Source organism: Callorhinus ursinus, unplaced genomic scaffold (genome assembly GCF_003265705.2).
Source record: "Callorhinus ursinus isolate GAN/ISIS: 27379988/994484 unplaced genomic scaffold, GSC_fseal_2.0 scaffold35, whole genome shotgun sequence".
NCBI classification, from domain to species: Eukaryota; Metazoa; Chordata; class Mammalia; order Carnivora; family Otariidae; genus Callorhinus; species Callorhinus ursinus.
In genome coordinates this window covers 5,822,960-5,850,190 of record NW_027397097.1, presented here as the reverse complement: position 1 = coordinate 5,850,190, position 27,231 = coordinate 5,822,960, and the positions used below count along the sequence as shown (strand labels likewise).

At 54.2% G+C, this 27,231-nt stretch overlaps 1 protein-coding gene across 11 annotated transcripts in view; it reads left to right on the top strand.

The window, feature by feature from the left end:
* Window positions 1–13,841, top strand: part of LRRC32 (leucine rich repeat containing 32) — a 17,986-nt gene extending 4,145 nt beyond the window's left edge. For 6 of the 11 annotated variants that reach the window (XM_025894447.2, XM_073879745.1, XM_073879747.1 and 3 more), the window contains 2 exons: window positions 966–1,056; window positions 5,555–9,565. In XM_025894447.2, the coding sequence (XP_025750232.1) occupies window positions 970–1,056; window positions 5,555–7,459 (1,992 nt within the window). In that variant the 5' untranslated portion in view covers window positions 966–969 and the 3' untranslated portion in view covers window positions 7,460–9,565. The other 5 variants (XR_012374511.1, XM_025894446.2, XM_073879752.1 and 2 more) reach the window with 5 other exon arrangements.
* The last annotated feature ends 13,390 nt before the right edge of the window (window positions 13,842–27,231 follow it).

Sequence of the window (27,231 nt, the reverse complement as noted above, 5' to 3'; positions counted from 1 at the left end):
GGAGGGAGGGAGAGAGAGAGAGAGAGAGAGAGAGAGAGAGAGAGAAAAGAAAGAAAGAAAGAAAGAAAGAAAGAAAGAAAGAAAGAAAGAAAGAAAGAAAGAAAAGAAAGAAAAAGAAAGAAAGAAAGAAAGAAAGAGGAAAAGAAAAGAAAAGAAAAAGAGACTTGATATGTACTCCTAGCACTTGGGCCAGGTCCTCGGTAAGTGAGCCCCTAGCAGCACTGGGCTTTGACTCTGCGGTCCCCCTCAACGCCACCTTGGTTGTACATAGAGAGAACACCAGCAGGCCCGAGTGGCCCCCTGCGCTGGTGGTAACTTCAGTGAAAGTAAAGGGCCTGGAGCCTGCTCCTGGGGAAGTCCGCAACAACAGTGCTGGGGGCAGGGCAGGCCTCCTGGCGGGGCTTCCTGTCAGGGCTCCAGGCCCAGCCTTCAAACAATGGCAGGGACTCCAGAATCAGAAAATCAAAAGAAAAAGGGCAAAATAAAAGTCTAGGGGTGGGGAGATTGAGGAATTCCGTTTGGGGCCTAAGAAACTAAGATGGGGGACCTGCTTAGGACCTGGGTGGAAATGCAGTCAGAGGCCTAGCTCCCCACCTGACCCCACCCCAGCCCTGAGCTTGGCCCCAGGCAGCCCTTAGAGTCCCTCTGTCTCCCACTCACCCCCTGCAGGCGGTCTTCCCTCAGGTAGGGTCTTTTGAAACCCAGATCTGACCAAGTCACCCACCTGCTTTAAAACTCTTGCTGCCTGGGGTGACAGCCTAGCTCCTTGGCCTGGCACGAGAGGTCCTTTGTGATGGGCTGCAGACCCCAGCATCCACGGTCATTCACGGCACCTTTGGTCCAGCTCTAGCCGTGATCTGGGGCTCGCTGAAGGCAGGCACGGGCAGGATGGGAGCAATGGGGGCTGGCAGAGGAAAGGAGCCAGGGGTCTTACAATGTTTCCCTTTCCTCCCCACCCTCTGCAGAGCCATGAGCCACCAGATCCTGCTGCTCCTGGCCGTGCTGACCCAGGGCCTGGCCACCTCCCAACAGCGAGACAAGGTGCCCTGTGAGATGGTAAGAAGCCCTGCCCAGGCGGGATAAGCCCCCCAGGGTGTCCTACTGCCCCAGCCCCACAAACCAGAAGTCAGGGGAGTTAGAAGAGGAAAGGGAACACGTTGAACGCATTTAACCCGTGCATTTCATAAGTACCTACCAGGATGTTTAAATACTTGATGTACTCTTCATCCTGTCAGTAAGTACCATTATTCCCATTTTATAGAGTTGGAAACTGCAGTTTAGAGAGGTTGGATGACTCGTCCAAGGGCATTCAGCTAGGACCAGTGGGGCTGAGATTGGACTCTATTTCCCCCAGCTAGCCCCGCAAGGCAGTGGACCCTCGGGGTGATCTAGAATATACGTATATGTGGGGAACTTGGGGTGGTCTAGCCGGGTCCCTCGTGGCCAAATCCCCTTTCCTAATAGGTCCTTGACTTGGGTCCGTCTGCTGCTCCCCTGATGGGATGCCTCTCACTCATTGCTACCCAGATCAAATGCTGCCTCCTCCAGAGAGCCCTCCCCGACCCCTCCCAGGCTGATCTGGTTCTGTGTGCCGTTTTCTGGACTCTCATACTGAGCAGTGGGGTAGTGGGTGAATGGGTCCAAGCCTGTTTCACTTGGCAGACCAAGAACTTCTTCAGGGCAGGGACAAGGTTTGATTTACTTTTGTTCCTTTTTCTTGCCCTTGGCCAGGGAGACTAGCCCTGAAGTCACTGGGACGCTGCAGGATACAGGGAGGGGGACCATGTAGGTCCCCTCATAAGCCTGGGCAGTCACTGAGGTCAAGGCGGGAGTGGGGCTGGGGAAGCAACAGGCCCTCCAGCAGCCCCACTTGGAGCCGGGACTGGAAGCTTCTGACACAGGTGGGGCAGCTGCCTCTGGGAGTGCTGGGAGGCAGGGGCCTGCAGCCCTTCCCTGGGGTTGGCCGTGCCCTGCTGTGGCCACCTCCCTTCTTGCTCCTCAGAGCCCTTCTGAGATTCCCAGATCCCAGAATAATCGGCAGAGGAGGCCTCAGACATTCCCAAATGCAGCGCCACATTCTGCCTGGGGAGAGAGGCTCAGAGAGGTGAAGGGCCCGGACCACCCCACAGGCAGAGGGAAGCTGGGTGGGCTTTGGATCCTGGGTGGATGATAGGCAGGAAAGCACTTTCTGAACTACTGTGGAAGATCAGTACAGGGATAATGATCATTTTCAAAATAGTAAAAAGAAATTGCCACATACTAAGGGCTCGTGAGGTGCCCGCACCACACTAAAGGCTTTCTCTGGTTTTATCCTGCAAAGAACTCCTCTTTTCAGTGGAGGAAACCAAGGCTGAGAGAAGAGATGTGACGCACCAGGGTCATACAGACAGGAAGTACCAGAGCTAGGACATGAACCCAGCTCTCCCGAGCTTATGCTGGCTACTGCCGGGCACTTCTTTCTACCCTGTTTCCCTTCTATGCACAGAAGGCCAAATGGAGTTGGGTGGCAAGTCCTCTTCCTTCCTTAAAAAAAAAAAAAAAAAAAAAAAAAATGGGGGCAGCAGCATCCCGGCATCCCAGAGAGAGTGAGTAGCAGGTTGTCAAGGGTAGCTCTGAACTTGGCTATGTCTGTCATGCTGGAGGCTCAGAGCTCAGGGAGCCGTGGGTGACTTTAGAAACAGAGTTCTGAGAGTGACCCTGGCCTTCAAGCTTCCTTCTGGATGGGCAGCCCGGTGCCGCCCTGCCGACTAGCAGCCCCCACTGGGCCTCGTGGGCACCAGGGTAGAAAGCAAGTCCTAGGCCCTGGGCTTGGCCAGCTTTGTGTCCTGGCTCAGCTCTCAGGGGCTGGTGTCTTGGGAGTCTTTGATATCCGGAGGTGAAACGGGGTGTGGGGTCTCGTGGATCCCAGTACAGTGCCCCCCACACAGCAGATGCTCAGTAAATGCCGGCTGCTCCTATTTACTGTGCAGAAGGCGTCAGCCTGGGTCCTCGGCTGGCACCGAAAGGAAAAGGAACTTGCGCTGGTACTCTGGAGCCTCTGACTAATCTGGGGGAAGCTCACCCCGGGCTTCAGCAGGGCAACTAATACGTGCCAGGATTAAACGAGGCCAGGGCTCTGTGCACTCAGCCAGGGAGCCTGCCCCAGAGCTGGTGCTCCACGACGGGTGGTCCTGTTCTTCCTTTGCTGTTTCTTCCTTCAGTCAGGATGGTCCAGGGCTGAGGGGAGGGATGAGGAGGCCATGCCCAGTGGCCTGAGCTGGTGGAGAGGTTGTGAGGGAGGAAGCCAAGAGCCAGGCAGGGCCGGCAAGGTGGCCGGGCTAGGCTTGTGGTTTAGAGGGGAGCTCAGCTGTGGCGGTATCCATGGGCCTCGGAGGCCTCGAGGAAGCTGCTTGGCTGGGGGTGGTAGGGCCAAGTCCCTGGACTGCCAGGAGCAGGAAGAGTCACACAGGTGCCTGATGAGGGCAGTTCTATCCCACCCTCCCCTCCCCTGACCTCTCCTTGGAGCTCTGGGGAGGAAGCCAAGAGCTGGGCCAGGCAAGGAGCACCGCCCAGTCTGGTGTTCCTGCTTCCGGGGGCGGGGCGGGGGGGCTCCGCCACTCACTGTGACCTGGCACAGCTCACTGCCATCTTCAGGTTCTGTCTCCCCCGTCAGGGAAGTGGGGGAGCCAGAGTCTTTTTACTCTAATGGTCAGTTAGAAGACATGGATTGTCTCTTTTCTTTCCTTTCAGAAAGGTGATTGATTCAATCCTTGAGTCCTTTACTAAGCCAGTGATGTCCGTGACTCTTTCATTCATTAAAAAAATGCACTGGGCACCTTTTGTCGGCCAGGCCCAAGGTATCCACACCAACCACACCAATTCCTGTTAGCTCTGAGCTCCCTGCCTGCCAGGTCCCACACAGACTGTCACAATCAGAGGCCAAAGCTACGAGAGAGGGAGCACCAGGGTGGTGAGAGGCCAGAGGAGGCCCCACCTGCCCGGCCCAGTACACCAAACACCAGGTTTCCCCTGCAGATCTGGGGAGCGGGGGGTGACCAGTGCAGGGAGCAGCAGGGAGGAGGCCCAGAGGTAGGTGTGCGAGGGCACAAAGGGCAGTGGTCAGGTGTGGTCACTGCATATGGGCTGGGCCGGAGGGGGTTGGGAGGGGGTTGGGTGGAGAGAGGACAGGTCAGCAAGAGCTACAGACAGCCTTGAACCCTGCTGAATGTCCCGGATTTTGCCCGGGAGGGGTGGAAGCAGAGAGTAGCACAGAGTGAAGGTTTTTCTTTTAGCTGTTGCCAGGCATTAGGCGGGTGGAGGGGTCAGAAGGGGCCCGCGGATATAGAGAGCCCAGGGCGGGAGTGGGCCTGAGCTGGGTGGTTGTGGAAGTCAGACCCTTTCCTGAGAAAGGCTGGATTCCTGGGGTCTTTGAAAAGGTGAGAGGGAGACTGTATTTGCACAGAAAAAAAATCAGGCTCCAGAAGGCACATGTGCTTAGAAGGATGAAGTTGGCCTTGGTTGTGAAAAGATATGGGTTCAAACCCCAGGGTGACCCCGGAGCCCCCCTGCCCTCTCTGGGCTTGGGTTTCTGAACAGAGGGGTGATCATATTTGATGTGCTTGCTCTTGTGAGGCTCCAGGGAGACCATGGGCCTGAACGTGCTAAATAAAATGTAAAATGCTGAGTGGGTACTGGGGAAGGGTGCTACTTTCTGGATAAGTAGCCCGGAGCAGTAATGGGACTTGGTGAGGCTCGCACAGCAAAACCATAGTCTTGTCACCCAGGAATGTGGGTTGGGACCCTGGCCATCTTTCCCCCGGCTTCCTACCCCCACTCCCATCTCCAGGGGCCAATCTGGACCAGGCCATGGAGGGCCAGGCCACTGATGGAGGCGGGGCAGGTGGAAGCAGCAGAAAGGAGGTCTCAGCTGGGGGTCCGTGGCGGAAAAGGCAGGCACTGGGACCCGGAGCTCTGCCCCACGGAATGAGGGCTGAGGGTAGGAGGCCAAAATAAAAACCGGTGAGAGGAGTGCAAATCGCATTTTGGAAACATTTCTCCCCAGATGGTTTCTGGTGTAACAGCCGCTGGGGAAATTTAACTATCTGGACCCATAAAAGGAACCCAGGACGTGACCCAGGAGGCCCTGGGTTCCAGCTTGACCCTGCTGTTCACTGGCTTGGGGTCCCTCCAGGTGATATATGGCTCAGTTTCCTGTGAAATGGGGTAATAGTCAGTATTGGGTGTTTTGTGAGTTCATTTGTCTTCACATCTGTCTTTTCTGAGTCTGTGTATCCATCAAACTTCCTTAAGTCCCTCTCTGATGCCCCGCGCAGTACTGAGTGCCAGAGATGGGGGCAGGGAGCAAGATAGGGATCATCCAGATGTGGGAGGATTGGGCTTGAGGGGGAGAAATGTGGAGCATCTTGGGAGCCAGAGGAGAAGCCTAGCTGAGCCTCGCTGGAGTTGGGGGGGGGCGGGGCTTGAGGCATCCTTCCTAGAAGGTGTGTCTGGTTGCACCCCCTGCTGTACCCACTCAGTCCCACTGCTCTTCCCTGTCCTCCCCAACCCACCCCAGGTCGACAAGGAGGTCTCGTGCCAGGGTCTTGGCCTGCTCCAGGTCCCCTCGATGCTCCCGCGGGACATCGAGGCCCTCGACCTATCTGGAAACCAGCTGCGGAGCATCCTGGCCTCACCGCTGGGCTTCTACATGGCCCTTCGACACCTGGACCTGAGCACCAATGAGATCAGCTTCATCCAGACAGGTGTCTTCCAGGCCCTGCCCCACCTGGAGCACCTCAACCTAGCCCGTAACCGCCTGGCAGCGGGCACTGTGCTGAGTGCCCCTGGCCTGGGCCCCCTGCCTCGTGTGACATCTCTGGACCTGTCGGGGAACAGCCTGTACAGTGGCCTGGTGGAGCGGCTGCTGGGGGAGGCGCCCGCCCTGCTCACCCTCTCGCTGGCCGAGAACAGCCTGACCCGCCTGGCCCGCCATACCTTCTGGGGCACGCCTGCACTTGAGCGGCTCGACCTGCACAGCAACGTGCTCATGGACATCGAGGACGGTGCTTTCGAGGCCCTGCCCCACCTGGCCCACCTGAATCTCTCCAGGAACTCCCTCACCTGCATCTCCGACTTCAGCCTCCAGCAGCTACGAGTACTTGACCTGAGCTGCAACAGTATTGAGGCCTTTCAGACGGCCCCCGAGCCCTGGGCCGAGTATCAGCTGGCCTGGCTCGACCTGCGGGAGAACAAACTGCTCCACTTCCCCGACTTGGCCGCGCTCCCGAGACTCATCTACCTGAACGTGTCCAACAACCTCATCCGGCTCCCTGCAGGGCCACCCCAGGGCGGCGAGGGCATCCACGCACCTTCTGAGGGCTGGTCGGCCTTGCCCTTCTCGAACCCCAGCCGGAACGCCAGCAGCCACCCCCTCTCCCAGCTCCTGAATCTGGATTTGAGCTACAATGAGATCGAGCTGGTCCCCGAGGGCTTTCTGGAGCCCCTGACCTCCCTTCGCTTCCTGAATCTCAGCCGGAACTGCCTGCGAGGCTTTGCGGTGCCGGGCGCCGCCTTCCTGCCTTGCCTCGTGCACCTGGACGTGAGCCACAATGCGCTGGCGACGCTGGCACTGGCCTCCAGAGCGCTGGGGTCTCTGCGGACACTGCTCCTCCAGGACAATGCCCTGCAGGACCTGCCCCCGTACACTTTTGCCGGCCTGGCCAGTCTGCAGAGGCTGAACCTTCAGGGAAACCGAGTCAGGCCTTGTGGGGGGCCGGGGGAACCTGGAGCCCTGGGGTGTGTGGCCTTCTCTGGCCTCTCCTCCCTCCGCGTCCTGAACCTGGTGGACAACGAGATGGAGCGGCTGCGGGCGGGGGCCTTCCTCCACACGCCGCTTACCGAGCTGGACCTCTCTGCGAACCCCGGGTTGGATGTGGTCACAGGGGCCCTGGCAGGCCTGGAGGCCTCCTTGGAGGTCCTGGCCCTGCAAGGCAACGGGCTGGCCGTCTTGCAAGTGGACCTGCCCTGCTTCAGCTGCCTTAAGCGTCTCAATCTCGCCGAGAACCGCCTGAGCCGCCTGCCCGCCTGGACGCAGGCCGTGTCCCTGGAGGTACTGGACCTGAGAAACAACAGCTTCAGCCTCCTGCCGGGCAGCGCCATGGGTGGCCTGGAGACCAGCCTCCGGCGCCTCTACCTGCAGGGCAATCCGCTGAGCTGCTGCGGCAATGGCTGGCTGGCCGCCCAGCTGCACCAGGGCCGTGTGGACGTGGACGGCACCCAGGACCTGACCTGCCGCTTCGGCTCCCAGGAGGAGGTGGCCCTGAGCCACGTGCGCCCCGAGGACTGTGAGAAGGGGGGGCTCAAGAATGTCAACCTCATCATCATCCTCACCTTTGCGCTGGTCTTGGCCATCCTCCTCACCACCCTGGCCACCTGTTGCTGTGTCCGCCGGCAGAAGTTCGGCCAACAGTACAAAGCCTAGAGAAGCCGGGGGCGGCAGAACGGCGCAGCCGGGAGACCTGCCCAGGTGAGCCGGGCAGCCGGAGCTCGGACGGGGGTGGGGACTGACCCAAGGTCACACGGCGAGTCTCTACATCCCAGCCCAGGGCTCCTTTCCTCATGTGCTGCTGTCTTGGTAGGCAACCCACTTCCCAGGCCACACGTGTGGTCCGGCTGTGCAGGCCGGAAGTTGGCCAGTTTCAGGAGTGACAGAGAGCGAGGTCGACCTGCCCAATCAGCAAATCTCGGCCAGGCATCTGTTTTGTGCCACATCCTGCTCCGGGCGCGGGGGCCGCCAGTGAGGGAGACACACCCCTGCCCTGAAGCAGCTCCGAGTCCTTGCGGGGGGGAGGGGGTCGCGAAGCCACGCAGTGACCACGCAGAGTGGAAGGCCGGGGCTCCGGGGCGCTGCAGCCCCAGCTGGCTGAGACGCGGAGAGTCCTGCCCGGCGGAGCCAGAGCACAGGAGGGGCGAGACCAGGGACAGTTGTCTGAGACGTGTCCAAGCGGACTGTGTGTCACATCTTCCCATAATGACTTTCAGCTTCTCTGGCGCACGAAGAGCTTGTGAGCGGAAGAGCAGCCACGTGAGTGGGTCTTGGATCCAGCTATGTGGCTGCATCGGTTCCTGCAGAGCCTGGGGTTCTGGCCCCAGGGCCGACCCTTCCACTTCCTGCTCCGAGCGGGCTCTTTCCCTGCACGGCACTCTCGGGGTGCGCATACTCACCCCAGTACTGTTCTAGCCCCTCAACTCCCTATGCAGGCACCCTGTTCGTCCCCAGCGCCCCCACCCTGGCTGGTGAGCCAGGAGTTAGAACCTAAGGTACCCGGTTCTGTTTTGCCCCAGGCTTGCCGGCAGCGGGAACACGTCTTGCCTCTCTAGGACAGCCCTCTGAGGTTGGGATTTAACCATTTTACAAGAACTCCAGAACTCTCCCTCCAGGGTCCTGCAGCTAAGAAATGCCAGACCTGAGATTCAGGCTCAAATCCGCCTGTCTCCCCAGCCTGACCTTTGCTACTGCGGGGGCAGTCGGCTGTTAGGTGGACAGGAAATGGCCCCATATCGAGGGAGCAGGGCCTGGGAGCATCTGGCGCTGCACATGCCCACCCACTCCTCTCCCTCCTCTCTCCTGGGCGGGCAGACACAGGCTGCCTCGTTCTCTGCCTCAGTTTCCCTTATTCCCTCGTTTGCAGACTGGTGTGTGTTCACCTCTTGCTCTTACGTTCTCTCTTCGTCCATTGAGCAGAGCCTGGAGTTTGAGACCGGGGAGTCCAACCTCCCCACTGCACAGATAGGGAAACTGAGGCTGAGGAAGAGACTGGCACTTGCTCAGACCCTCACAAGCCAGTGGTAAAGCCTGTGACACAAGTGGATTCAGACCTCATTGCGGGTGTGAAGGGGATTTGGGGGCTGGACCGGAGTGATTTCCTTCTCTCCCAGCTGTCCTATCACAAGATAACGCTGGCTCCAAACGCTTTCGGGTCCTCATCATGCACGGACCTTTCCTCCTACCAAAGTGGGTAGAAAAGCCCATCTAGATATGACCCCCTGTTCCTCACGCCCTTGGAATCGTGGGCTGTCCAGGAAGCCCTGGGGTCAGCCCAAGACCCTCTGTTGTTGTCTTCACCCATGTTGTTGTCTTTACCCATACTTGGCCCGTGGTCTGGCTCACGGTGGTGCTCGGTAAAGTGTGAGACAATGAAAACACCCTTCTCTCCGCCCCATTTTATAGACAAGAAAACTGAGGCCCAGAGAGGGTCAAGGACTCAGGGAGTCAGTGGCAGAGCCGGGGCTAGAAGCTGGTGTCCTGGCCTCAGCCTGGGGCCCTGGTGGCATGTGGGACAGCCAAGTGGACCCAGTCCTGGTTGGGATCACAACCATAGGTGCTCACTGCCCAGAAACACTCTTCCCCAGGCCTGGAGGGCAAGGTGTGGGCCCCTTCAGGCCTGATCTCTGAAAACACTACACAATGCTGCTCTCACCTCAAGGAGCCAGGCCGCAATTCCGGCCTGGAGACCAGCTCTTTGTATAACCCACATGAATGTATTAAAATATAATTTTGGAGAAACAGTGTGGCCTGCCAGCTTCCTCCTTGCTGCGGATCATTGGCATCACTGCATCCACTTGGCCTCCCTCTACTTCCATCCCGGTCTTTGAATGCTCATGGCGAACCCCACGGGGGGGAGACTGAGGCTCTGGGTCCTCAGCACCCTGGACCGTGGGGCCTCAGCCCTCATTCCCCTGCCACATCTCTCACCCTCACGCTCCACCCAGCCCGACCCCACCCAGCCCTTCCTTCTTGGGTAGCTCCTGTTCTCACCTTCTCTCTGTGCTCAGCCCCCTGCCTCATGGCAGAGGCCGTGCTACCTGTCCTGCCCACCCTCGGGGGCCTCCCTCTGCAGCCTCTCTTCTCTCGTCACATCTTCCTTCCACACAGTGGCTGTGCCGAAGTCTCGCCGATCTGAAAAATAGTTAAAAGACCCTTAAACCACTTCCCCTTTCCTTCTCCTTACTTGCTGGTGAAGTAGCCCCCTCCTCCTGCCCTCCTGGCCTCCATTCTCCACCCACCCCAAGTGCCTTTGCCCTCCCTACCCGCACACTGCCCTGGCTGAGGTCACCAAGGATATCCTTTGCTGAACTCCGTGTTCTTTCCAGACTGGACCTCCTCGACCCCTCAGCTGCTGGGGTCCCTCCCCTCGGCACACTCTCCTTGGCATCTAGGGCCAATCCCCCCTCCCCCGCCCGCCCCACTGGTTTCCACCTTGCTCTCAGACCGCTCCTTTTCGGACTCTGCTATGTGCTCATCTTCCTCGAGGCGTCTGAGTGGTGATCACCGGCACTCTGTCCCAGGCCCCCTTTCCTCAGGAATGTCACCACCCTCATTGTCAGAGCCACTCCATCACTCTGATGATGCCCATATCTCTGTCTCCAGCCCCAGCCAGCCCTGAGCATCCAGCTCTGATACCTGATACCCAGAGGCGTCCCCAGCTGGAGAGCTAAAGGCCTCTCAGGGGCCAGAGAATTGAGCGAGTGGTCAGGCTGCAGTTCAAGACTGACCTTGAAGAAGGGTGTTCCTGGTTTCTGGAAGGGAACTGGAGGGTGACAGTGTGGGCTGTGAGGTCTGGGTGAAGGCACAAGAGCCCCCTCACCCGTGGTGGGGGTGGGGGTGGGGGTGGGTGAGGGCCTCTGAGGTGGGGTCACGAGGGCAGGGGGTTCCCCCACCCTCTAATTGGCAGACCCCTGTGCCTGTCCTCATGTGGCCCTGTCTCCCCTTCTCAGCTGCCTGGCACCCAGATACTACCCCCTTTGTGGATGCTCATCTTCTCTGCCCTGCTTCGTCTCCCACAAATTCCAGCTCAGTGAGGCTCTACCGCCTCTGTCCCCAAACATCCTGGAGGTTTCTCCAAGGCAGCTTCTCCGGGCTCTGACCTCTCACCTCCCAGTTCCTACTCCAAAGGAAAATTTTAAATGCCTATGTCAGAGATGAGGCTGGGGGTGAGAAGGCATGTGACTCAGTGACCTGGCACACAGTAGGTGCTCAGGAAGGCCTAAGGGGGGGGCAACAGCACAGACTGAGCTCAGCCCAGGGCTCTGCGGACCTCCACACCAGCTGGAGCCTACCGGGTCCCTGACCCCTTTTCCTGGCAAACAGGGGAGTTTGCTTACCTGGCCAAGACCCCCAGCGAGGCAGAAATTCCTGTTTTCAGCCAAACATGGACGCAGCTGCCAACTAGATCATCGGAGCATCCGGCAAGCTCCAGGGAGAGGGGAGGCCCTCTACCCACGTCTCAGCCTGCGGTGCCGGGTCACCCGGCCCATTCAACTCAGTAAGGTGCTATGGCGCTCCGGGAGTCTCACAGGCCTGGTGGGCAGGAGGGGAGGCAAGCAGCGCTCACGGCCCACTAGCTGCCTTGACTTCTTAGTCCCCTGGGCGGTCACCCCCACCCTCAACAGGGCCCAGGAGCCACAGTCTGCTTTCTGTGGCCCTGTCCTTCAGGCAGCTCACAAGGGCCTTGCGGTCCGTCTCTCTCTGGCCCACCTCCAACCCTGTGCTCAGAGCTGACAATTAGTGACCACTTCCGGGTCAGCCCTGCACTGAGCACTTGATGTACGTTGTTATATGTAATTCTTACCATCTTTGAAGAGATTTCTATTATTATCAACCTCATTTTAAAGAAAGAGAGACTCTAGTTTCCCACAGCGGTAAAGCACCAGAGCTGAGACTGGAACCCAGGTATGCCCTGCTCCAGAGCCAGCGGTCTTGACCATGGGGTTCCCCACCTCCCAACACCAGGCTCTCTCCCATCTCTTCCACCTGAAATGTCTCACCCACTCAGACCCACCTGCCAAACTCCTGTTTCAACTCTGGCCTGTACCACCTCTTCTGGGGAGTCTGCCCTGATTTCCCTCCACAGCCCCAGGCTGCTGTGGGCCACAGCGGTGGAGATCCCTGCCTCATCTGCCACCAGACTAAGAGCTTCTACCTGAGTCCTTTCTGTGTCCCCAGGGCCCGTGAGCCAAACAGAAGGTGAGTTCAGAAAAGGTTTCCTGAATGCAGGACCCCGACCCTGCAGGACTTAACCACTTATGGGGACTAAGATCAGCCCTCAGAAAGAGAAGGGGGCAATGGGCTTCTCAGACAGATGCAAGGGACGCAGGGGCAGAGACGGGGAGGCAGGATGTGGGCGGTCTGGCCAGTGAAGAGAAAAAGGAAAAATCTTCTCTCAACATCCTCTACCTCCCATCACTTTCTTCTTGCCCCTGGGACCCTGTTTCATCGTCTCCTTCCTTTCCTCCTCCCCCCACTCTTCACTTCTCCTTTCCCTCCCTTGGTCGTCTCCACCCACCCCCCCCCCCCCCGCAACCCAGAAGCAGTTGGGGCTGTGGTGGCTGAGAGTGGGGAGGGGCAGAAGGGAGGGAGGCCGGAGCTGTTTATAGGAACTGGAGCAGCTCCATCCATCAGCTCTGTTTGGAGCGGGAGACCAAGCATAATAAATACCTTGGCTCCTCCCCAGCTGTGCTTTTCCTGAACTTGGCCATTCGAACTCCAAATCTCTCTGGCCCGCTGGTTCTCAGGACCCAGCTCCCACCCCCCCCCACCCCCCTCCCACCTCCCACCAAGCTGCCCTAGAAAGATCCCTGCCTCGGGGACCAGAAATGCAGGGCTAAGTCTAGGCTCTGCTTTGGGCGTAAGGGCAAGTCCTGCCACTTGTCTGTGCCTCCACTTCCCCATCCCTAAAATGGGGTCATAATCACTGCCCACCGAATGCACAGCGCTGTTCACTCTTTAGGCCTGAGTGGCTTGAGCGCCCGCTCTGTGCTGGGCCCCGCAGGGTTCCTGGGAACAGTCAGACAGGGCCTCTGCCTATTGGGTGGAAGGCGAGGCCACACCACACCACAAGCAGGAAGTGGTCAGCGCCACGAGGGAGGTCCAGATTTTGTGCTCGGGAAGATTGTTTGCAGCAGGGAGCGGCCCTTCCAGCTGGAGGAGAGCAGACTTCGAGGACATCTGGGCTGGCCAGGCAGGGAAGGGTAGGATTTCAACACTCGGAGGTGGGGAGAGGTTCTTCCCAGGCAGAGCGAACGGGAACCAGCAAACCCAGGTCTGGATGGGACAGAGAGGAGTCTCCCAACTTTGTCCTCTCTGGTCCTTTAGCACCTTGCGCCCCAACCTTCCAGCCTTCTGGAATCTTCTTTCCTTCCCTGGAGAGCTTCCGGCTCATCCAAGTCGTGGATGTGTTCCTGGAATTCTGCAGTCATGTCCCAACCACGCCCACCCCGCACACACCAAAAGCCACCCCAGAAAGTGGAAGACCCAGATCAGGGGAAACGTCACTGGCCAACAGCACAGGTTTCTGGAATGAATAAGGGAATGCATGCACACAGGAATGAATGGGAGAGTGAGTCAATGAAGAGGAGAATAAGGAGTAAGTGAATTACTGCATTCAACTGACATTTATTTTTCTTAAGCCCCTGCTACACACCACGCTAGGTGCTGTGCGTACACGATCCCACCCCTCGCTGAACTCGCTGTCTGCTGGAGGAAACGGATGTTCACACCGGGGCCTGCGCACACGGAGGGGGACAGAATGGCATCTGTGATGAGTCCTATGCGGGGAAACGAAGGGGAGGTGTAACTGAAATGTCCTCTCTGAGGACGCCAGCTGTAAGCCGAGCCTGGAGGACGACTCGAGAGAGTGGATAGGGGCGCCTGGGTGGCTCGTTAAGTCGTTAAGCGTCTGCCTTCAGCTCAGGTCATGGTCCCAGGGTCCTGGGATCGAGCCCCGCATCGGGCTCCCTGCTCCGCGGGAAGCCTGCTTCTCCCTCTCCCACTCCCCCTGCTTGTGTTCCCTCTCTCGCTGTGTCTCTCTCTGTCAAATAAATAAAGAAAATCTTAAAAAAAAAAAAAAAAAGATGAGAGAGTGGATTAATAATAGTCCTTCTCGCCTCTTGCCCTCACTCCCGTGGATTTGCCAAAATGCCCAGGAGAGTAAGAGCCACACTCTAGACCCTGCGGCCAATTTTCATGTGCTGAAAGCAGCCACCCTACACTGGGACCCTTTCTGTCTTCTGTCCCTCTCAGTGCCTTGGCTGCCCTATTCTAGAATCACAGAGAAAAATATGGAAGGCCACATATGGATTGGTGGGAGGGTTGGCCAAAGGAGGGGTCCCAGGAGTCAAGCATCGTGGGGGGAGGGGAGCTAGGCTACAGGGTGAGAGTCCCCTTCCAAAGGCCCTTGCTTTGTCATTTGGGGGCAGGGGTGGGGGCGGAGGTGGCGTGGGGGCAGGTAACATGGGCTTGGCTCCCTCCTCCGTTCCTGCACCACGCATATTAGCTTGCACCAACTCTCCTCTTTGATCCTAGGTAACTTGAGACATTCTCATCTATATGTGTTTACTAACACCTTCTGTGTGTTTTCTCTATAATTATCATTGATAGACACATTTAAATTATATGCAAAAACACATGCATGTATCATTGTTTTATAAAAACAGGATTGTGGTAAATACATTTTCCTGCATCTCACTTTTTTTATTCAACAATATTTCAAAGAAACCCCCCCCCCAGGCAAACTGATATAGCTCTAATTCACTTTTTTAAAGATTTTATTTATTTATTTGACAGCGAGAGAGGGAACACAAGCAGGGGGAGTGGGGGAGGGAGAAGCAGGCTTCCCGCGGAGCAGGAAGCCCGATGCGGGGCTCGATTCCCCGACCCTGGGATCGTGACCTGAGCCAAAGGCAGACACTTAACCGACTGAGCCACCCAGGCGCCCCTAGCTCTAATTCATTTTTGACAGTACATAATATTCCATAGTGTGAACGTTCCATAATTTATTCAGCTGTTTACCACTTGATAGACATTCACTGTTTAATCTTTTCTTGCCACTGTAAACATGCTGCAAAAACATCTTTGTTCATATGCCCATACCTCTGGGAGTTGTACTTTTGTCAGGTAAGTTCTTACAAGCAAAATTCTAGATCAAGGGATAGATATTATATATATGATATAGATGATTTTAATAAAGCTTACCTTTAAAAAAGACAGTAATGTTTCACCTTTCCATGAACAACTTATAAGAGTATCTTTTCTGCATTTCCCTGTCAGAAATGCAGGTAATAGCTAAAGAGTGGTCTGGAGAGTGGTCACCCGTTGTTACTTTAAATCACATTTCCCTATTGCTGGATCTGAGTAGCTTTTCCTTTGTTTGTTTGCCATTTGGATGGACTCTTCCATGAATCACCCATTTTTGTCCTTTGCCCATTTTTCTGTTATCTTTTCCTTGTCAATGTGTAAATCTCATTGTACAACGTGGTTATTCGACTTTATCTAGCACTTTTATAACAAATGTTTTCCAAAGCTCTCATTTGTCTCTTGACTCTGCTTATGCATCTTTGCCCCCCAATGTTTTGGGGCCTCGCTTTTCCTTTAGAGTTCTTGATTTGATTGTTTCACTCAGATTGCTCGTATAGTCTCCTAGTTTTTTCCTTCTTTTATTTTTTACATTTAAATCTTTTAAGTAATCCGAAATGTATTTTTGATTATGGAGTTGGGTGGTTGGTCAAATTTTGTTTCCCGGTGAACAGTGGTTGTGCCAGCATCATTTATTAAATAATTAAAAGTTCACTCTGTCAGATATTAAATTCTGATACATGTTTGGTATCTATTTCTGGATTTCCTCCTCTGTATATGTCACCGATCTATGTTTATTCCTATACCAATACTCTAGTGATTGATTTTAGAGTGTGTTCTGACATGTATAAGGTAAGTCCTCTTGTGTCGCTATTATCTTCCATAAATTTTTTTACTATTTTCAGGCATTTCTTCTTCCAAATAGACATTTCATGCTGTTTGGAATTGATCTGGGGGGTTTTGACATTTCTGTGATATCAGAACTTCCCATCCAAGAGAATGGTATGTCTTTCTTTTTGTTCAAAACTTGTTTTCAATCCTTCGACAAGATCGTATAGCTTTCTTCATGTGGGCCCTGTGTCTTTCTTGTTAAATTTATTCCTAACTATTTTGTACTTTTGTTTTATTATTTTTTTTATATTTTGTACTTTTTGTCAATATTGTAAGTGGAATATTTTTTCTATTTCCATTTTTATGTGCTTATTTTCAAAACAGAGAAAAGAGCTTGGTTTTGTATATTTATCTTGCACCCAATAACCTTCTCAATTTTTCTTCACTCAGATAAAGGTTTTTGTTTGTTTCTTTTGGTTTTGCGTGTGTTTTTGCTTTCTGTTTCTCTGCCAGAGACTCTTGGGTTTTCTAGGTATACAATCATTTAATGACCTCACTGTTCCCACAGCTCCCTTGATTACCCTCCCCACAGCAGCATCTGCCTCAGCCAGGCCTCTCCTTGCCTGGCCTGCGGCCAGGTGGCAGGGACCCCCCCACCCCCCGCCCGCCCCACTGCCCACCATAGAGCCTCTTCTTCCACATCCTCTCTTCCCAAGACTTGGGGCTCTCATCCTCTGTCTCCCTGATTTGCAGGAGCAGAGTGGAGGTGTGGGTGGAGGGAGCTCAGAATCCCTGCTGCTTTGTTCCACCCTAACTGGAATTCTGTCCTTCTTCTGGAGCAAAGGTTGAAAACTTGTGAACTGTGGGCCAGATTTAGCCTTTAGGCATGCTTTATTTGGCCCACACAGTGGTTTATTAAAAACTGGTTTGGGGCGCCTGGGTGGCTCAGATGGTTAAGCGTCTGCTTTAGGCTCAGGTCATGATCCCAGGGTCCTGGAATCGAGTCCCGCGTCAGGCTCCCTGCTCAGTGGGGAGCCTGCTTCTCCCTCTGCCTCTGCCTTTCTCTCTCTGTCTCTCATGAATAAATAAATAAAATCTTTAAAAAAAAATAAAACCTGGTTTAATTGCCAACATTTAAAAATTGGAAGAATTGTCTTATATGAGAACATATCAAATCTGGCTTTCTAATTTTTCTTAAAATCCTGGGAAATCTGAGAACTTGGACCCCAGCCAACAGGGCAATGAGTGACCCAAGCTGTGGAATGGTATCTCCTACTTAGACTATGAGCTTCTCGAAAACAAGGTGTCATCCTGTCCGCTCTATACTCCAGCACCTGACACAAAGCCTGGCTCCAGGTGGGGGTCAGGAAAGTTCAATTTCTTTCGTTCTGTATCACGCACACATTTCAAGAACACGTGAAGGTAGAGTCTCTTACAGTAAGGGTTCTGACATTTATTGTGCCATGGACCCCTTGGCAGCCTGTTGAAGCCTACGGACCCCTTCTCAGAATGAGGTTTTTTATTTTGTAAAACAAAAAATACACATGATTACAAAGGAAGTAAATTCTGTTGAATGTAGTTATCAAAATATTAAGATGATAATTGTGACTGAGTAATATATGTTTTTTATTAACTTCAAATAATGAGATCTAGTGGTAGGTCTAATAACTACTGTAGTTTCAAAGCACCAATGGGTATGAACAATATTTTAAGAGATCTGCAACAACTGTAACGAGGCATGAAAACATCTGTCATTTTTGTTGGTGAAGGGACTGCTAACGTAACAGGCACTGATAATATTACGGGGGTTTGTACAAGGTCTACACCCATGATGGAAAGAATTTTTAATTCAAGGCTAATGATGAAAATAAAAATGTATCTTTTTTTCTCATCCAAGTTCACAGACCTCAAGAATTCCACCCATGGGTCCCCTGGATCTCAGTTCAAGGACTCTGCTTTGGGGAGAAGGAGCTGATGGCAGCTACAATGGGGCCACAATCCCATAGAAGCCACCCCAGTCTTGGATGTTCTCATTCAGGGCGGGGTTGAGGTGTAAATTAGATCACTTTTTCTGGAGGGCTCTTAGGCAATGTGTTCCAAGAATCTTAAAAATGTGCATCTGCTTTAACCTAGCAATTCTGCTTCTAGGGGTTTATCCTAAGGAAATAAAGATGTAGCCAAAGGAAAATTGAATGTGAGGATGTTTATCGGAGCCAAGTACACATCCAGCTTTTGTGGGACCTGAGTTTCTACAGTTGAGAGGGACCCTGCAGCTGAAGCTTCATCATCTTCACATAAATTGACCCAGTCATAACATTAGCAATCATAATCTAAAATTAGAAATAACCTAACACAGTCAACAATTGGAGTTTGATATAGTAAGTTATAGTATATCTATCCAAGGGAATACTGATCAGTCCTTTAAAATGATATGAGGGGCGCCTAGGTGGCTCAGTCTGTTAAGCATCTGACTCTTGATTTCGACTCAGGTCACGATCTCAGGGTTGTGAGATCGAACCCCTTGTTGGGCTCTGTGCTCAGTGGGGAGTCTGCTTGAGAATCTCTCTCCCTCTGCCCTTCCCTCCACCCTGCTCTCTCATGCTCTCAAATAAATAAATAAATCTTAAAAAAAAAACACCTCTAAAATGATATGACTATAGAGGTGTATTTACTGACCTGGAAAGATGCTCGAAACATAGTATGAAGTGAAAAAATGGGTTATAAAATATGTGTAAGATCCCACTTCGTTAAAATAACATAATAGTTCTGCGTGATAGGATGTTCAACGGGACTCGTCCTGTCTCAGAGTCGCTGCTGTCCCCCAGAGCCTCAAAAGTAGCACGGGACACAGCCCGGAGGACTAGAGCAGAGCTGGTGATGTCCTCCCCCGCTTCACGGGCCTCGGGCCCTAGCAGCAGAGACCGACCCTGGAGAGGGGGATGGGTGCTGAGGCTTTCTGTGGGGACAGTTGTCCAAGTGCCCGGCATCACCCCACGTGGCTCAAGCCACGCAACCGGGGCTCCCCGGGAGCTTAAAGGACACACTCAAGCCCATCTCTTGCATGGAAAGGTTTGAAGAGGAGAGGAGGGTGGCAGCCACCCTGGTGGTAGCCCGAGGTGGGGATGGGGGCTGCTGTGCGAGCAGCTTGTGCTTCCAGAGCTTGCCAGCAAAAGAGAGGAATATTTCCTGCGGGATCTACTGGACACAGCGCACAATGGCTGAGTGTGAGTCATCCTGAGAGATCTCTGCCTGAGATGTCTGCCCTGCCTCTGAAGAGGGACTCGTCAGCAGGCGTGGAGAGAATAGGCTCTTGGGGTCAGCCAGGTGCACGTCCCCAGAGCCCAGGGACTAAGGGGAAGAGGCCACAGAGGAGGTTCCGCACAACCCAGAAAAGTGTTAGCCTCATGAGAGCAAGGGCCAGAATGTGGGCGTCTGCCACCCAGAGGGGTCTAATGCCAGTTTACAAAACCCTCTTCTGAGCAGATGCAGCACTTTCCTTTACCCTCCCCTGACCGCCCTCCACTCTGAGCCTTGATTCAAAGATACAGAACAGAAAGAGAGGCAAAAGATCCTTCCTTTCCTTACTGCAGCTGTCTGAACTCTGGCTGAGAGCAAGAGGGGAAGAGCGGAGCACTGAGAAACTCCGGTTGGTTCATTTGTTTGCTTGTGCAATTGAGGTATAATTTACAGATGGTAAAATCCACCCTTTGCGAGAGTTCTAGGAGTTTTGATGAACACATAACAGTTGTGAAGCCAGCACCACAGTCAAGATATCAAACATGGCCATTGCCCTGGAAAGTTCCCTTGTGACCCTCTCTAGCCAACCTCCTTCTTCATCTCCAGCCCCTAGGAGTCACCGATCCGTTTTCTGCTATAGTTTTGCCTTTCCCAGAATGTCATTTAAATGAAAGCACACAGTATGTAGCCTTTTGAGTCTGGGCTCTTTCACTTTGTACAATGCACTTGAGGTTGATCCACGTTGTTGAAAGGACTGAAGTTCCCTCCTAGTACTGAACGGTGCTCCATTAGACGGAGGTACCACTGGGTGTGTGACCAACCGTTCACCTCTCGAAGGACATTTGAGCTTCGGGGCTGGAATTATAAATAAACCTGTTCTAAACATTCACATATAGGTTTTGGTTCAGACACACATTCTCATTTCTGTTGGGTAAAACCTGGGAATGAGACAGTTGTGTCCTAAGGCAGGTGTTATGTTTAACTTTCAAAGCCAATGCCAACCTGTTTTCCAAAGTGATTGTTTAATGTTTAATTCCCATCAGCATCGTGTAAGACTTCTAGTGGCTCTTCATCCTCACCAACACTTGGTACTGTTGTTTGTTGATCTATTTAATATGATCTATTTAATAGGAGTGTACTGGGAGAATGAAGTTTCGTGTGTGTGTGTGTGTGTGTGTGTGTGTGTGTGTGTGTGTGTGTATGTATCTAAGGCAGAAATTCTTTTAGAGTGGTCCTTCATCAGATAGGTCTTTCGCAAATACTTTCTCCCAGAGACCGAAGTTTCAGTTAAATTAGACTGGAGCTGGTTTTTTTTAACTTTCAGTTTTGAAATAATTTCAAACTTGCAGAAGAATTACAAGAATAGTACAAAGAACGCCCATAGAGCTTTCGCCCAGATTCCCCAGCTGTTAGCAATTGTTAACATTTTGCTTTGTCACATTCTCTATACATCTGCATTTTTCCCCAAACCATCTGAGAGTAAATTGCATACATCACTACTCCAAATCTTTCAACATGTTATTTCCTAAGGAAAAGAGACACTCTCTTACGTAACTGCAGGACAGTGATGGATTCAGGAAATGTAACCTTGCTATGAGACTACCATCTAGTCCTCGGGCCAGATTGAAATTCCACGAATTGCCCCAGTAATGTCCTTTTAACAATTTCCCCTCTGATCCAGGACCTAACCCAGGATCCTGCATTTATTTGGTGGCCGCATCTCTTTCATCTCATTTAGTCTGGAAAGCTCCTCGTCTTCCACAGTGTTTTATGACATTGGCACATTTGATGAGTCTGGGCCGATTATTCTGTAGACTGGCTTCCAATTCGGTTTTGTCTGACGTTTCCTCTGTCAGGTCCTGCCTTCTTGGCAACAAGGCCACAAAAGCGATGTCTGTCATTCTCAGGTCACCACATCAGGAGGCCCCTCATGTTCCACTGAGTGTGGCTTTTAATATGCGTTAGGGGAGAAAAGACTCGGAAGGATATTGGCCAAAAAATAAGAGCGGGAGGAGGATTTCAGATGATTTTTACTTTCTCTTTTGACTTACACGTTTATTGGACTCGCACCCAGCAGACACTGAAGCCAGCCCCCTGCCCAACTCCAAACACTGAAGCCAGCCCCCCCGCCCAACCTGCAAACACTGAAGCCAGCCCCCCACCCAACCTGCAAACACTGAAGCCAGCCACCGCCCCCCCCCCACCCAACCTGCAAACCATGCCCTCTCACCTCCTGCGCCTTGGCCTTTGGTGCTCTAGGGAAAAGGAAGTCACAGTCCAGAGGTAAAGAAAATGGCACAGTGTCATCTTTGTCTTTTGAATTTCTAATATCCCAGGTCCTTCCACTGAAGGGATTACCCAGGGTCATTTTTACTGAATGCAATTTTCACCATATACTCCTAAGACCCAAAGCCATTGTATTTTCAGATTTTTTTTATACAGTGAACTTACCTTACTCAGGAGCGATGAGAAAAAATGATATTTAAAAAAAGTGAACAATGACTTGCTTCCATGAATTGACATTTTCAATGGGGGACCAGAAACCTTAGCAGCCTGGGCCGGGGGTGGCCCATTCCTTTGCTCCCTCACCAAGACTGCCAATAGTCAGAGTGGGGACCGGGGGTGGGGTGAGTTATATGTCACTGCTGACATCATGGAAAGTCTCAGTGTGGCATCTTCAGAAGAAGGAGGAGCTTGGAGGCAGGCACCTCAAAGGGGAAATATCTCTAAATCAGTCATCAGGCCCACGTTGCATCCTCCTTAGTGTCTCTCATCTTCTCTCTGCCTGAAGTTTCAGGCCCTGGGGGCTGCGCTGGGCCACTGCACTATGACCCCCTCGACCTCCCCGGTCTCCAGTCTTCAGTCTGCTCGCTCCTTCCCACATGGCCCTTTCCTGCTGCTTTCCCCTCTGGAATGCCTTCCCCTGCAGCTCTGCCCGCCCAAAGGGACCATGCTTCCAAAGGCAAGCATCAAAGTTACCTCTTTCAAGCAGTCTTCAGAAAACTTTCCTGGAGGGCTCCCGTGGGCCAGGGTCTGTCCTGGGCCCCTGAGCATACAGCAATGAGAGTGACACAGGCCCTGCCTCCAGGGGGTTCATGGTCCACCCAGAAACCCAGAAACAGATGCAAAGGAATTCTAAGGGAAGGATTGGAAAATGATATTTGTAGCAGAAAAATACGTTGCCCTTTGAGGGGGCATAGGAGTTTCTCGGGGCTGCTAGAACAAAGTACCACAAACTGGATGTCTTCAAACAACAGAAACCCATGTCTCCTAGTCCTGGAGGCTGCAAGTCCGAGGTCAAGGTGTGGGTGGTACCAGCTCTCTCTGAATGCGCCAGTGAAGGATGCATTCCAGGCGCCTCTCCTGGCTTCTGGTCCGTTCCCTGGTTTGGGCAGCGCAATTCCAGTCTTCAGAGGGCATTCTTCCCGTGTGCTTGTGTCCGCCCCAAATTCCCAGGGCGTCAGTCAGACTGGGTCAAGGGCCCACCCTACTCCAGCAGGCTCTCCTCTTAATTAATCAACATCTGCAAAGACCCTATTTGCAAATACGGTCACATTCTGAGGGATGGGGGGGCGGTTCGGGCCTCAACATATGAATTTGGGGGCGATGAAATTCAACCCATCACAGGTGAATAGAGGCCAGAGCCCAAAGGGATGAGGTGAGCATGGAGGAATAGAACGGGAGGTGCAAGCTCAGGCTAGAGTTGCCCCTGTGAGAAAGGCAGCCAGGTGGGAAGAGGGATTTCGAGGAGGACAGAAAGAGCTCATGGGGGTTTAAAAAATAAAATAAGTTATTGCTGTGTGGTATGCACTGTCAACCCTTCTGTGTTTCCACAGAAGCTCCTTCTGCTCTGAACGTGGAGTCGGGGAGGGCATTGCACAGGTCCTGGCCACAAAGCCGGGACGGGGCCAAACCGGTGCCGCCTACTGGGGGCCAGGGCTCCTGGGTAAGGTCGGCTAAAGCCATGGCGTGGAGGACACGGGGTGCTCTCGACTGAGGGAGCGGAGTGAGGAAGGGTCCAGGGCGACAGCCCCGTGAGGGAAGGAAAAAAACAGACATTGCTCGTTGCATCTGGCATCAGACTCTGCCGTAGACATTCATTTCTGAGGGTACATTTGGTTCAGCAGGTGCCAGCTGGAATGGGGCTGGAACCCAGGAGGTTCGGCAGCGAAGCCCAATCTCCTTCCAGAGCTCCTCAGCTGCGCTCTGGCCACAGCCTCCTCTTCGGCGACTCGAGGCACCTCCTGCGCTGCTGAGCTCCGACAAGCCAGACGTATGGGCTGGTGAAGGCACGGTTCTGCACAGCCGCCTCCGAAGCCATGCTCACGTCCCTTGGCTCACCTCCGATTTCAGCCGAAGCTCGCCTCCTGGCCGGCGTCCTCCCCAAGGCTCTTCACACCACAGGAGCTTGCCTGGCCAGGTGAGCACGGCCAAGAGGACTGAAGGGCCTTGCCCGGATGGGCGGGAGGCAGCAGATGGACTTGCGGCTGCCCATCCTGCAGGTGGCGGGTTCTGGGAGGCATTCTGCGGGTGTCAAGGGGTCCTGGTGGAATGCGGCCCCGTCACCCGCTGTGGAGGTGGACGTAACACCCCCTAGCACGGGCTTTTCTTCCTTCCCTGTTCCACTCTCCCCACTTCCCTCCTCCTGCTTCCTCGATCACCACCCTGGCAAACTACTCACACCGAGACCTTGCGTCATACTCTGCTTTTAGAGGAATCCAAACTAAGACAGTGGTGCTGGCGCTGGAGGAGATGAGGAGGAACCCCTTCCAAGGGGCCATTCCAAGATGGACTCAGCGTCACACAGCAGGAAGCCAGGAAAGGCTGGTGGCTTATGCATCAGCAAATGGGGTTCCATTTCAGAGGGAAAGTTGGAGAGGGAGGCCTGGCATGCATACAGGTTAAAGGGTCTAGGCTCGGGGCATCTGGGTGGCTCAGTGGGCTAAGTGTCCAACTCTTGGTTTTGGCTCAGGTCATGATCTCAGGGTCACGGGATGGAGCCTCGTGTCGGGCTCTGGGCTCAGAGCAGAGTCCGCTTGAGTCTCTCTCTCCCTCTCTCTCTGATCCTCCCCCTGCTTGCACGCATGTGTTCTTTCTCTGTTTAAAATAAATAAATCTTAAAAAAAAAAAAAGGGTCTAGGCTCCACATAAGCATGGAAGAGGCATGCTTAGATTTGTATTTCTGAAAGACTACTTTGGCTGCTGTGTGGAGGACGGATGGAAGGGAGCAAGATGGGTTCAGGGAGACAAGTAAGGAGGCCATTGTGGTACCGAGTGTAGATGACAAGACCCAGACGAGGGAGAGAGGAGGGTAGGGTCAAGAGTAGTTGAGAAGATCAAACTTCTGCACTTGGTCAGAACCTGGAGGGGACATGGCACAGGAGTTGGGGAGGACGGGGATATGTTGGGCGTGGGTTCTCGTGCGTTACGAAGGTCTCTGGGGTGTGTGCGTGTGGCTCCCGGGAGGGAGGTTGGGCTTGAAGTAGATGGTGTCACCTCGGGACTTCTGTAGTGCCTGTCACTCCTGGGCCTGTTCCTGCTACTGAACCAGGAGGGTTTACCTCGATGACTCCTAACGGTCTTACAGCAACCCTGTCTCTGGTACCTTCCTCACCACCAACGTGAGGACGGACCAACTGGGTCTAGACCTCTACTCTCCCAAGATGCCCCGGCAGGACACTCTGCTTCTTCTCAGCCTAGAGCCGGGGAGATCCAGCCTGTCCCAGGAGGTGGGGGACACAGAGGGACTCGGTCCCAGCCCTTGGAAGCTTCCCTCTCATTGTTTCCCCAGCAGCACCAGCCCAGAAACAATTCAGGAGGCCCAGGGAGAAGCAGACTTTGCCAAGTCACTGCCTCGTCTCAGGCGGGTGTGGACGGGCTGGGGCGGGGGGCATCCTAATGGAAACAGGGAGCAAGGCAGGAAGGCGGGACAAGGGTCCAGCTCAGTCCTGGCTAGGATTCCAGCAGGAAATGGGGCCACTCAAAGTGAGGGGCTGAGGAGCAATGAGTGAACGGATGGTCAAGGTGAAGGGAACCAACAGGGGGTGAGGGGCACCCGGCCCAGCAGCAGCAGGAAGCGGTTCCCCTCCACGGCCGACAGGGTCAGAAGGTGGCGACGGTGTGCTTGGAGCTCTAGGAGGGGGCGCTGCCAGGGCTGTGGCCAGGCAGGGAAGAGCAGGGAGGCGGCAGGCTTGGACCTCTTCTTCCTCTCTCGTTGCTCTCCTCCCACAGCCTCCCGGCGGCCTAACCTAATGGGAAGGTAAATCAGCCACAGGAGTCAGCCCCCTAGGACACAGAGCAGGGCAGGGGACGGACTGGGGCACACAGAGAAGGACCGGCACAGTGTGGGACCGGGGTGGAAGTGCCCGCTGCATGGCTTTCCAGATGCTCGGGGAGATTTTCCACCTCGTTACTTTCCGCATGGGCGGAGCAGGTACGACCGCAGGTGGCTGGGCGCTGGTCACATACAAGCCCTCCCTGCCTCCCTCTGTCATCGGGCCCCCCCGCCGGCATTGTATCCAGCAGCAAGCACGCCGCCCGTGTACCCGGAGGCAGCCCACAGCGTCTCCGGTCCTGTGCATCCCCAAATGAGATTGGAAGCTCTCTGAGGCATCTTGGGGTGCAAGGCTGAGTCTAAAGACCTGGGTCAGAGTGCTAGCTCCGTCCCCTGCCTTAGCAACTCCTTTTACATGTCTGCCTCTTGCTTTTCTCACCCATGAAAACAAGTCATTCTAAACATTTCATCTTTATTATTTTTACCCACACCCCTTATGACCCCTTTTCCATGTGCCCTGGGAGATTATTCCAGGAAGGAGCTGCATTCACTAATTCACACAAGCAGGTAAATGACTGACAGCCAGCTCTGAGCTCTTGCACGGACCAGGGAGGACAAGCAGACGAGTCAGTCAGCGAGTTTACAGGGTGTATCTTACTCATGTCTGCATCGGCGGGGCCTTGTACAGCGTTCTACTCCTCACGGCTAGAGGATAAATACTTGGAGAATTGTTCAACTCTCGCCCTTACGTACCTGTGTCCTGGGTGTCCAGATGAAGCCTGGCAAGCAGAAGGTGCTTGTGTGTGTGTGATCGGTACGTGACGGGATTGCTGAATTCAGTGAGGCCCCTCTGAGTGTGGGGTTCCTGGCCGGGGGGAGGCCAGCCTCTGACTCCGGGGGCCAGGATCTCCTCTCTCTGCAGGCGAGAAGTCAAGGCCTAGGCAACAGCTGCAGCCAGTTGGCACCAGGTCCCAGCAAAAGTCATTGTTTGGCCCAAACAGGAAGCCGCCCGAGGGGCAGGGTGGCCTCGCCTCAGTGAACCCTGAAGGTTGGTGCCCGAGAAACGTGGGGACGTGCTGGGAGCAGGGACGGGTGTTGCAGCTGCAGCACCCCACCCCAGGCTGGTGAATGGACCTCACCCGGTGCTGGGGGCCTGGCACAGGGAGGACAGGTCTGGGAGCCGGGGGGTTGGGGTTCTAGTCTTATGTGCCCTTACGTGGGTTGCTGCCCCTCTCTGGGCATATCTCCTCATCCATCAGATGACAGATTCGAACTATGCATTTGTGGTTGAATGGATCCACATCTGGCTGTCTCAGGGGTCTCTCCGGCTGCCTGTCTCTTGGTGCCTTCCAGTGTAGATGACACCCTTGGAAGGACCCTTTTTCACCAGGAGACAGACCTGATGGCATCATAGCACTTTACAGTTAGTCATGTCATCTGATCCAACAGTTATGCCAAGAGGTATAGGTGGGGTTCATGGTCCCACTGCACGGAGGGAGACTCAGAAGTTCAAAGTCAGGATTCGAACCCACACCCTTGGCCTCGGATCCCGAAGCTCTTGGGAAGCCTGATGCCATGAGCAAGAGTGTGCACGCTCGGGCTAAAGAGGGAGGCAGCCCCCCGGCGCCGCATGAGCTCTGAGTCAGAGGGTGGCTGGTGGGCAGGCACCGCGGGAGCCCAGAGGAGGCCGTGGGCCCCGGGCTTGAGGGAACGGGGTCAGCAGCTTGACTCAAGGGCTGGCAGCTTGAGGCCTGCTTGGTTTGTCTGGTGTGCCTTTCTTTTTCTCAGTTTGGGCTCTGCCACTTACCCAGGGTGACCCAAGCGAGCCCTTCCGCTTGTCTATACCTCAGTGACCCCAGGGCTCATCTGGAGATAAGGCTGTCCTGCCAAGCCCCAGGTTGAGTAGGGATCAGATGAGCTGATGGGGAGTGGAAGCTCATCACCATGTGGATGTGTTGGTTGCCCATCCAGCACCGATTTCTCTCTTTCTTCCTCAAAG